The 12,649-nt window shown below is 40.2% G+C and overlaps 1 protein-coding gene across 1 annotated transcript in view; it reads left to right on the plus strand.

The window, feature by feature from the left end:
* Nucleotides 1-12,649, plus strand: part of LOC126259735 (calpain-C) — a 491,160-nt gene that overhangs the window by 436,910 nt on the left and 41,601 nt on the right. Inside the window, exons 6-7 of the mRNA XM_049956718.1 lie at nt 4,213-4,287; nt 8,119-8,288. Of these exons, the coding sequence (XP_049812675.1) occupies nt 4,213-4,287; nt 8,119-8,288 (245 nt within the window). The remainder of the gene's footprint in view (nt 1-4,212; nt 4,288-8,118; nt 8,289-12,649) is intronic.

Raw genomic sequence — 12,649 nt, forward strand, 5'->3', positions numbered from 1 at the left:
TGCCCTCCAATGAACTTCTTGCTTGCCACCACTGAAGGCGCAAATGGTGGTGATTTGGGATCACTGGAATGCAGGCTACATGGCGTCTGTCTCTTTACTTTACTTTACTTTACTTTACTATATCTTCGTCATTTACCAGCCATGGCTGGACAGACTGCGTCACAAATACAATGTTTATCAACTAACATTTATACAACACCATATACAAAATTTATATTACAAATAAAAGAAAATATTTATGCAGTGCACAAAAACACATAGAACATAGCGAGAAAGAAATATAACTAAACAGGAAAGTAAAACTTCATAGCAGCAAATGAAAATACCATAAAGCAAAATGTCACACACGAAGTTTCATTCTCGGAGCTGTCCTTCAAGTAACCGATTGGTAATACTTAGATATGTCACTGTGGTGCCAGCTGCTGCTCAAATTGGTACTACAGATGCAGTACGATGCGTAAGAGCCATACCCCAGGGTCTTCTGTGACCGGTAATGCCATGTGGCCGTCCGTAGCCCAGTCATCTTGCTACTGTACATTCTCGTGTCCACTGCTGCCAGCAGTCACTTAATTGGTTACATTCTTGCCAAAGAACAAAACTTTACAACAGATTACCATGACATATAAAATCTCTTACTGAACTACAGTGCTTTAAAAAGTCTGTGAAAGCCTACCTGCTACTATTCAATCTCACAGTATCTTACGCAAGAAAAAATGTAATTTGTATCTTTAATTGTAAAAATAGATTATAAATATACAGTATTTCAAAAGTTTGTAATTATTAACTGTATAGATTCAAATTGTCATAAAAATTTAAATAATGTATGTTGAAAAACCAATAGCTAAAAAGGTTTTCTGTCCAATATCCTGTGTACAATATATGTACTGAAAAAGAGATTTATATGAACAAATAAATAAATAAGTCTTTCTGCAGTATTGTAGTAGGAACATCCAGCTTCTCGTAACCTTATCACGCGATCTCATTCAAACTCATGAGGTGCTGATAATGGTGTATTTATCGTCCTAAAGGCATTCTTGACTAACATCACCTCACCACGTCCAGTCTCAAAGGTAACTAACGCTCACTACCATTACGGCATGTATTTAAAGCAGCCCTGATTTGCATCCTCATATTGGCGCTACTAGCGCCACTCTTATGCGACTGTTGCCAAATTTGAATAGACATGATCTTTCAGACGGGGAAACACGCCTACCAATTTTCGTTTATATTGCAGAACTCCTTCTTGAGAAGCTGTACAGCTAGGTGGCTAAGGCTTGAGCCCAAGACCCACCGGGGAGGTGGCTGTAAGCCAAAGGCAGTCTCCAGCAATTCGATGGTATGATGGCACCAAGTTGTCTGCATGTAGAATTTAACTCTGGCAGAGACATGCAGCTGTGGACAGCAATGTCAGACTTCCGCAGCTGGCAACTTCATCTTGAACTGCAAGCGGTTGTCTTCTCATAGTTATCAGCTGGCACTGATGGGATCGCTTGGCACACAGTATATCCATGAATGTTATTGAGCACAATCTGAGAAGGACGATCTGGTTTGGGTGGTATAGATGTGAGCCAGCTGGCTTACAATTCTCCAACCGCAGCACTTTTGCAATCCCCAGAAATATTGCAGTGTGGAGCAGCCAGAAGTTGGCAGCAGGAAATGATCATTTCATATGCCCCAGTTTTCCTATTTAGTCAGCACCTTCACAAGCCCTGTCTGAGCTGTAAGATGTCACAAATTTGACTGTCAGAGGTGCTGGATGGTGTCTTCCACTTCATCATTGTCATTGTTGAGTGTTCTTGTGTACTGAATTTACATTGTTGCTCCATAGTGCCTGATTATCAGGCTGGCAGAGGATTTTCCCTCTATAATGTCATTCTGCTGATCAACACAGGATCAGTTCATCACCCCAGTAAAACCACAGTGCAACATATTTAAAGACATATAATGTCGAAAGCTTTGGTGAAGTCTAAGCACTGTTTTGCTTAAATTGCTTTAAATATAGTGTTTGTGCACTCACAGGTAGCCATCTCAGTTCATTTGTGGCTTCAGAACTCGTGTTTGGAATTAGTTAATACTCTACTCTATTAACTTGTTGCAGATTGCTTTTTCAGTCCTTTAGAAAAACAGAAAGATGTTGTAATGGGGTGATACAATTCATCACTTTCTCTTCTTCTCTTTGAAACTAGTAATTACTTTGGATGTTTTCAACACTTCTGTAGATATGTCTGATTCCAGTTGGCAATTAAAGAGGTGAGTGATGGGTTCAATTATAGTTTGGAGGGAGAGCTGTAAGATCGGTTGGGTATGCCATCAATTCCTTCTTAGTTCTTGCTTTTTACATATTTACAATAAGACTGATGCAGGATTCACCTTTGTTAACAAACATCACAGAAGATGCTGGAAACAACCACTGTTGACGTCAATGCGGTACTGTGCTGATTTATCAAGCTGTGAGACATGTGTAGCAGTTCTGTCTGAGAGACAGCAGCAACAGTGTTATTAATATTCTGTTGTAGCTATTCCAGGGTGTCAGAATTATTTCAGCACACATAACCTATCAGTTTTCCCACGAGTAAAAATCACAGGGAGTGAGAACTGGTTATCAAGGTGGCCAGGGATTGCAATGCCTTTTGTGGTTGACCCCTACTCAACAAGCACCTCATGCTCTCATGACTAGGTTGTCAAGGTGAGGTGTGTTGTTGCTAAGTCTTACTGAAAATATTCACACTTGCATTCCTCTTTAGTGAGTTGACCCACATATGGATTAAACAGTTTCTGCATGTAATAATTAGTACTAACAGTTTGGCAAAAGAATAATGTTATGATGACACCAGACAATGTGCGCAAAACACAATCTTGGGTTTATCTTTGAAGTACTCATGGAGATTTTCCGATGCATAATGGTGCAGGCCTCATCTGAGCAATAAAAAACTGAGGGTCCAAAAGTCCTGATTCCACTTCACTCAGAAACCATAAACAGAACTCAACATGTAGTTCACCTGGACATTTTAACCCATGCACAACAGTTAATTAATAAAGGTACAAGTACAGTTCCTTTTTAATAATATTTTAACACAATGATCTGTTAGTCCCCACTTGCACCAATAAATGGTGATTAGATTTTGCCAGATTTTGTTGCAGGCTTCCCTTCACATAAGCAAAGTTTTCTGCCATGTGAACTCTTTATTGGATGGTTACAGGTTTTATTCACCACAGAGCCATTTCACGCCATTTTACTACTAAGTTTTGTATTGCAGACTTTGCTGGAGGTTTTGCCAAAACAGTTCCAGTCTTAAATTCTTGCACAAATGTTTCTGCACACATTTTTCTTGGTTGTGCTTGATGTAACACTCAACAATAAACATGCACTGTACTGCCATGAGCACCATTTTGTGTTGCATTCAGCTGATCACTAAACACATATGGGTCTCTCACTCTCTCAAACGTAATGACGCAGTGAAGTACTTGGGAAAAAGCATTCAGGAGTCGTGCATGTACAGGCATGTAAAAGCAACCAACTGGTGCATGGAAATCACAGTTTCCAACATTTTCTATGATGGCAGTTCTCCTGTTCATTAACAGGTGTCGAATCTGTGTTAGTCTTATAAAAATATTCCATTCCAGTTTTATTTTGTTCTCTCTGTAGTTCATTGAGAACCTTGATTGTCTCTTCCCTCCTAACATCAATTATAAACATTGTCAATTTACAGGTGTTAACCTTGTTTTCCATTGGCTGCTGATTTAGACAGTTATTTATTTGTGCTAAATTTTTACCCATTCCATAAAGCAGCTGTTGAATATATTTGCTGTTTCACTTGGCTCAGTAATATTTCATTATTCAGTACTGCTACAATGTTCTCATGTGTTTTCTTATTTTTGATTATTTCTTATCTATGGTGTTCCACATAGTGTTTAATTTGTATGTATGAAACTGTAACTGGTTCATTAAAAAAATAAAAGTATCATTTAGAGTTAGTCATGTACTAACACATTACTAGCTTAATGTCCACATTCTGATCCCTATTTACTATTTTTACACACATTATCCAGACTAAGAAACAGTATTTCTTATTTTTTAGTATTTTTGTTGAAGTTAACATTTAGATATATCTGCATTCTGTTTTATGTACGTAACACACTTTCACTAATTGCTGTGTAAGATAACTTGTGTTTGAAAACATATTGTCATTAGAGGACTTATTTATTTTATAGGTCCGGAATCAAGTTGAAAAGCTTGCAAATGGAATACACATTGGGACCAATTACCGCTTATATGCCATTGAAAGGGTTAGTATTTTCTTTCTATTTATAATTGTCTGATAACTTTTTGATTAAATTGTTATGATAATGTAATTTTTTCATATTGATAATAAACAATATTGGCAACACATTTAATTCCATAAAGGTTGTTCAAGCTATATTTGCACTGTACGTCATAAGTATATGTTGCACACATCCCTTTTCTTGTGGTATTTCTGTGAGTTTAGTTGTAATAATATCACAATTAGGTTATAGTACGTAGTATCCAATTGTGAAACCTAGTGTTCAGTACTTCATTTTTAGCAATCATAATGGCATGGCATAATATGTTATGTCATTCTGTAAAACTATAATGATTTCTTAGAATCTTCTTGCTACAACTGACACAATGTATCACATTACTTGGAAATTGCATAACTGTTCATGGATGACTCGGTGATTGATGTGTCTGACATCATACATAATGGGGTATTATTGAAGTAACGAAAATTCATGGAATTAATGAGGGTCCATGGAAGCCACATAAACAAAGCATTAAATAAGAAATTATTGCCAACTATTAACTATTAATTATATATTATCAGAAAATTTCCAATAGTGGGTGGGTGATCTGCATGCTGATCAGATTTCAGTACTAGGTTCTTTCATATTGTCTGTATTTGTGATTTTACATCTAATAAATGTGATTCAGTCACTCAAAGCTACTTTCGTTACAGACCATGTTGGCATCTGTAATGCATCAGACACAATGAAAGGTGTACTCAGAGCCATTTGTTTGAAGCAATTTTCCTTGCAACTGAAAAAGTCAGATGGTTTGTTAGACCTTCTGTTCATATTTTTCCCTCACATCACCAGCCACTGGAAATGCTACAAGAATGTTAATATTGAAAGTGTTACACATAAGTGTTACAACAAAATGATACGTATGCATATCATATGTACTACACCCTCTCATGTGGTACATTGTAGGTAGTAGGTAACCTACCTGTTATAAAGTGGTAGCATGTATGTGTTTGGTGATATCTATACGTTGTACCCATAAATGAGGAACATCCTACCCACAGTCCTTCCTAATTCTCCTAAAGTGGTACTTCACCACTCAACCAATGTATGTGCTATATCCCACTCCATCCCTATGCCATATTCACTCCAAATCCATTGCCACAGGGTCCATATTCCTTGGAAAACCTAGACACAAATAAATGAACATTGTAAAAAACAGTTACAGAGGAAGGAAAAAAGGTGGAGGGGGAGAGTAAAATCAATTGAGCAGGGAAGTATAATAGGACAAGAGTATATGCTGGACACAAAGCTCCATTCTCTGGAGTTAAAGGATAATGGCACAGAATGTGAGGATCCATATAGTCTGCTTGGTACAGCAGACTTCTTGTTATGCAATAATGGCTGCTCAGCAACTGAATACTGGAATTTTTGAAGGTAGACAGTTCATCTATATCGATTTGTTTCATAGTGGTCATACTTAAGTAGTTTTTCAGTAGCTATGACTGCAAATGCAGCAAGTAAAGGTCAGCTTATAAATGACGTGAATAGTTTTGTACATTTTGTCAGTCATGGGGCTGCTGTTGATGAAAGTGTGTGAACCAAGTTTTACAGCAGGTGAGGTTGTAAGGTCAGAAATCTTACGGTAGGTGTGGTGGTCCAGGGATGGTATAAGGTTTGGAAAGTACGTTGCAAAAGGAGGATGATGAGAATATAAATCTTGATGGTTTGAGGAGGATATTTGGAACAGGTATTGTTGTAGCTGTGAGTACAAGGGGAACCATGTGTCAGCCAGTGTACTTATCTTTACTCTTTGGACAAGTTACCCACAGTGAAAAGGTTGTATATTTATTTTTTGTTTTACTAATTACTTCAAGTACAGCTTACATGACAAATCGTTGCTTGCAGTTATTGACTATAACAGAAATAATTCAGTGTATTAAAAAAATTATTATGACACTGTACAGGATTTTTGTTTCAATTTCAGTCATAGCCGTACATAAAACATTTTACCTGAAGATTTAAAATAAGAATGTTGTGATTGGATTGATGCATTTTTCTTGTTCACTGAGAGTTCATTTACAATACTACAAATGATCACTTTGTGTTAAGAAAAAAAAAGAGTTAAATGCTGCCGAGACTATATATAGAAAGTTTTGGAAGTTTTAAAATTTTATAGAAAGTTTTCAAAAATTTTATAATTTTTCATTTGGTTATACCTGGGAAGGATCATCTGATTTTAAGGCCTGACTTGAAAAAGTTGGTGAGGAAGGTGGGATGATAAATGAAAGGGGGAACAGACGGGGGGATGAAAACATAAAAATTCTAAAAAGCACCACAAGAGATTTATTTTTGGGGCGAGGTCAGTGGGGTGGTAGGGAAAGAGGAAAGCCCTGGACAGCATGTTGGTATGTGTATTGAGGTACATCATACTGCAGTGCATTTGTTTACAACAAATACCTAGGTTGTGGGGAAGGGACACTGATAAGGTCATAGTGGAGATACTTATGCTTGTTGGTGTGTTTGATACAGACTGAAGTTTGTATGTGATGTTCTATGAAATGGAAGTTGATATCCAGGGAGATATCTTAGGATTTGGATAAGGACTAGACAAGTTACAGTTCGGGAATAGAGTTAAGTTGTTGAAGGGAGTGGGTGCAGTAGCTCTTCACCATCTGCTCAGAGCACAAAAATTTTATTGACGAATGTCAAGTTTGGGGGTCCAATGGTAAAGCACATATGTGGAGACTGAGAGGTCATGGAATCTAATCCAGTGTACTTTTAACCTTTTGGTGATGTGAAGATTCACAAGAAATGACATGTGGTTTGCATTCCATATTAAACTCTAGGTTCTCCTTGTGCTGTGGAATTATGGGGTAGACTATTGCATGACTTACGTGAGGCCACTGATGTACATTAAAAAAAATGACGAATCTACACCAAGTTGGGGAACAGAGCTTCTAGAACGTAAGGCATGGCTCTTCTGTGGAATTAAGCAAAATGATTGTCATGTTATGAGATGATCTCAATTCTCATTGCGAGACTCATTGAATTTATCTGTCATGGATGCAAGGTCATTGTTATTAAACTCAATGGTAAAATGTAGTCTCAACCTCCTTTCACAGTGCAAAAGTGTTGATGTGTTCCAAAGTAGCAAACCTTAATCATGAGTAATTCCAATGGGGAAGGTCTGCTCCTTTGAAATTCACTTCTAATGCTTTTACGTTGTGAGAGGTGGTTGGGCCTACATTTTAACATTGCTACAGCTACTGTTTGTTCACATATGTGGCGTAAGACAGATGAAGTAGTTGTGAGTAAGGGTGAAGTTAGTTGATGTGATAGCGAATGAGTTTTGTTTTTGCAGCCTATCGGGTGGATGTTACAAGAAATAGCACTTGAAAGCAGAGAAATCATATATATATATATTGGATGCTGGTGTGGAGAAAGGTTTCATAAGAGGAAGTTTAAAGGTGGACTATAGTGATGGGAATGGATTTGAAATACTCCAGGAAGTGACTGATATACTGTAATTTACGAATTGAAGGGAGGATCCTTTTGATAAGTTTGTGATGCTGGTCTGCCAGAGATGAGATGATCTGGATGTAGCTTTGAGCTCTGTTAACAGTGAGATAGAATGGATATCAGTTCATTTTTAGGTAACAGGTAGGGTGTACAAGGAGTTAAATTGCTGCAGCTGAAAGACCTTTTGGGGGGTTAATGTTGTTAGCATATTCTGAAACCCAGTTTAGATGGTGTAAATGATGCTTTTGTATACCTTTTCTGTCTTTCTTAACCTCTAATTGTGCTTAGTTCATGCAGTATCATGTATTCATTACCAAACAAAGTGACTGTTTGCAGGTTGAAACATTTAATGGGGAACCAGTGCAATTAGTCCGCCTGCGTAATCCCTTGGGTCCTGGTGGGGAGTATGTGGGTGCATGGGCCAGGGATTCACCAGAATGGGATGAGGTACCACCCAGTGAGAAAGAGCGTCTCAATGTGCGGCACATGGGAGAAGGTGAATTCTGGTAAGTATCATCATACAGAAATCCTGGAAAGTAATGAGAGAAATAAGTATGAAGTACGGGATGTGATATGAATTAAATGTGAAGAGCGTATGTAAAGCAGATGATAGAGTTATCTTATGCTTCATAGGTATTTGATGTACTTTGACAACTAGTTCAATGTTTTTCATAAATCAAGGAAAAACCAGAAAAATCCAATACTTTATGTAAGATGGTTGCCTGTCAAACTTGATTAAGTACAGTGAAGTATACAGCATATGACATGGTATGATCATATGTTTCCAGACAAGAAAGTGTATCATAAGTTTGCACTGAAAAAATTTAAAATGTTGGTTTATTATATATCACATAACATTATTATGGGATTTGATAATTCTAATTGGTAATATATGACAGTATTATGAAAAGAATGGATTGCTACTCACCATATAGCAGAAATGTTGAGTCACAGACAATCCCAACAAAACAACAGTTACACAACTAAGCTTTGGTCCAAAAAGCCTTCTTCTGGATTAGATAGAACACACACACACACACACACACACACACACACACACAGTGCCGTTTGTTGCATTGTAAAATGTTAATTACATCCGGAGATATTGTAACCTAAAGTTGACGCTTGAAACCTCCGACGTTCAGTTGCGTGTTGTAACAAACACGGGCCACGGTCGGCGAGCAGCATCTGCAGGGACACGTTTACGATGACGACCGTGTTTATGAGTGTGGCTGTAGTGCACTGTTGTGGTTTGGTCTAGCTGTTGCAGTGTCTGCATGTAGCACTTGCTGCTATTGTTATTCTGAATTCGTCTCCGCACGCAGACTAACTGTAGTACACCATGTTACCAGACGTCTGTGATAGTGTAGTGTTGTAGGAACTGTGACCATGGTGTATTCGAACTCTGAAAAGGCAGATATGATACTCATCTATGGCGAGTGTCGATGAAATGCAGCTGAAGCCTGCAGGGTGTATGCAGAATGGTACCTGGACAGAGAGCATCCAATGTGCTGCACATTGCAAAACATCTACCGCCAACTGTATGCAACAGGTATGGTCGTAGCATGCAAACGGGTCCGTAACAGGCCCGTCACAGGAGAAGCAGGTGCAGTTGGTGTGTTAGCTGCTGTTACCATGAACCCACACATGTGTACATGGGACATTGCGAGAGCCGGTGGACTGAGTCAAAGTAGTGTCATGCGCATACTGCATCGTCACCGCTTTCACCTGTTTCATGTGTTGCTACATCAGCAATTACATGGTGATGACTTTAATCATCGAGCGCAATTCTGTCAATGGGCATTAACAGAGAATGCGTTGCAGTTCTACCTGTTTACCGCTGATGCGGGTTTCACAAACCACGGGGCAGTGAATCTTTGGAACGTGCATTACTGGTCCGTGGGCAATCCTTGCTGGCTCAGACAGGTAGAGCGACAGTGACTGTGGACTGTAAATGTATGGTGCAGAATCATTGGCGACCACCTCATTGGTCCTCACTTCATTTCAGGGGCCCAAACAGCTGCAACATACATCGCGTTTCTACAGAATGCTCTGCCAACGTTGCTCGAAAATGTCCCACTGGAAATGCGTCGACGTATGTGGTATCAGCATGATGGTGCACCTGCACATTCCGCAATTAACACTAGGCTGACCCTTGACAGGATGTTCGACAGGAGTTTCATAGGACGTGGAGGACGCATAAATTGGCCAGCCCGTTCTCCTGATCTTACACCTCTGGACTACTTTCTGTGGGGTACGTTAAAGGAGAATGTGTACCGTGATGTATCTACAACCTCAGAGGATATGAAACAACGTATTGTGGCAGCCTGCGGCAACATTACACCGGATGTACTGCGGCATGTACGACATTCATTACGCCAGAGATTGCAGTTGTTTGCAGCAAATGATGGCCACCACATTGAACATCTATTGGCCTGACATGTCGGGACACACTCTATTCCACTCCGTAATTGAAAACGGAAACCACGTGTGTACGTGTACCTCACCCCTCATGGTAATGTACATATGCGTCAGTGAAAAAGACCAATAAAAAGGTGTTAGCATGTGGACGTAATGTGCTGTTCCAGTCTCTTCTGTACCTAAGGTCCATCACCGTTCCCTTTGGATCCCTACGTAATTCGGTGCTCTCCGATACACACGATCGAACAGCGGAGGAGTGGTACTCAAGCGTCAACTTTAGGTTACAATATCTCCGGATGTAATTAACATTTTACAATGCAACAAACGGCACTGATTACGTATTTGTTTATATGTTCAGATGTGCTAACAAAACTAACGGAGTTCCATTTAAAAAAAACGTAGGTTTGTGTTAAAAAACATACTTTGGTGCATTTTTGTATGGTTTGTATTAACCAATTACACTAGCCCCTCTCCTCACGTTCGGTCTGTGGAATCGATTCGTCAGTATTTGATGTGGTTTACGAAATATATCCAGTGGTAATGTTAGAAGATGATGTGACTTACCAAATGAAAGTGCTGGCAGGTCGACAGACACACAAACAAACACAAACATACACACAAAATTCAAGCTTTCGCAACAAACTGTTGCCTCATCAGGAAAGGAGAGGGAAAGACGAAAGGATGTGGGTTTTAAGGGAGAGGGTAAGGAGTCATTCCAATCCCGGGAGCGGAAAGACTTACCTTAGGGGGAAAAAAGGACGGGTATACACTCGCACACACACACACACACATATCCATCCACACATATACAGACACAAGCAGACATATTTTCTTTAAATATGTCTGCTTGTGTCTGTATATGTGTGGATGGATATGTGTGTGTGTGTGTGTGTGTGTGTGTGCGAGTGTATACCCGTCCTTTTTTCCCCCTAAGGTAAGTCTTTCCGCTCCCGGGATTGGAATGACTTCTTACCCTCTCCCTTAAAACCCACATCCTTTCGTCTTTCCCTCTCCTTCCCCTCTTTCCTGATGAGGCAACAGTTTGTTGCGAAAGCTTGAATTTTGTGTGTGTGTTTGTGTTTGTTTGTGTGTCTATCGACCTGCCAGCGCTTTCGTCCGGTAAGTCACATCATCATATACAACTCTCACACACATGACCACTGTCTCTGGCTGCCAAAGTCAGAGAGAAGGACAAAGACTGTGGGTGTGTTGGTGGAACTGAAGGCTGTGTAACGCTGGAATGGGAACAGGGAAGGGGCTAGATGGGCAAGGACAATGACAAACAAAGGTTGAGGCCAGGAGAGTTACAGGAATGTAGGATATATTACAAGGACAGTTCCCACCTATGCAGTTCAGAAAAGCTGGTGTTGGTAGGAAGGATCCAGATAACACAGGCTATGAAACAGTAATCGAAATTAAGAACATCATGTTGGGCAGCGTGCTCAGCAACTGGGTGATCCAGCTGTTTCTTGACCACAGCTGGTTGGTGACCATTCATGCGGACAGATAGCCTCTTGGTTGTCATGCCCATGTAGAATGGAGCACAGGTTAACTTGTAGATCACATGACCGGTTTCACAGGTAGCCCTGCCTCTGATGGGATAGGTGGTGCATGTGACCATACTGAAGTAGGTGATGGTGGGAGAATGTATGGGCAGGCCTAGTGTGTAGGTCTATCACAGGGATATGAGCCATGAGGCAAGGGGCTGGGAGAAGGGGTTGTGTAGTGATAGATGAGGATGTTGTGTCGGTTTGGTGTGTGGTGGAATACCACTGTGAGAGGGGGAGGGTTGGGGAAGATAGTGGGTAGGACATTCCTCATTTCAGGGCATGACAAGAGGTAGTCAAAGCCCTGGCGGAGAATGCGGTTCCATTACTCCAGTTCTGGGTGGTAGTGCATTATGAGGGAAATGCTCCTCTGTGGCCAGACAATGGGACTTTTGGGAGATGGTGGGTGACTGGAGAGATAAGACATGGGAGATCTCTTTTTGTTTGACATTGGGCGTATAATTATGGTCTGTGAATGCCTCGGTGAGACCCTTGGTATATTTTGAGAGGGACTACTCATCACTACAGATGTGATGGCCACAGGTGGCTAGACTGTATGGAAGGGACTTCTTGATATAGAATGGGCAGCAGCTGTCAAAGTGAAGATATTGCTTGTGGTTGGTAGGTTTGATATGGATGGAGATACTGATGTAGCCATCTTCGATCTTCAGGTCAATATCAAGGAAGGTGGCTTGTTGGGTTGAGGAGGACCAGGTGAAGGAAATGAGGGAAAGGTGTTGAGATTCTGGAGGACTGTGGATAGGATAGACTCACCTTTGATCCAGATCACAAAGATGTCATCAATGAACCTGAACCAGGTGAGAGATTTCGGATTCTGGCTTGTTAGGAAGGACCCCTGTAGATGGCCCATGAATGGGGTTGGCATAGAATGGGCATTA

The sequence above is a fragment of the Schistocerca nitens genome, chromosome 5 (assembly GCF_023898315.1).
Source record: "Schistocerca nitens isolate TAMUIC-IGC-003100 chromosome 5, iqSchNite1.1, whole genome shotgun sequence".
Taxonomy (NCBI): domain Eukaryota; kingdom Metazoa; phylum Arthropoda; class Insecta; order Orthoptera; family Acrididae; genus Schistocerca; species Schistocerca nitens.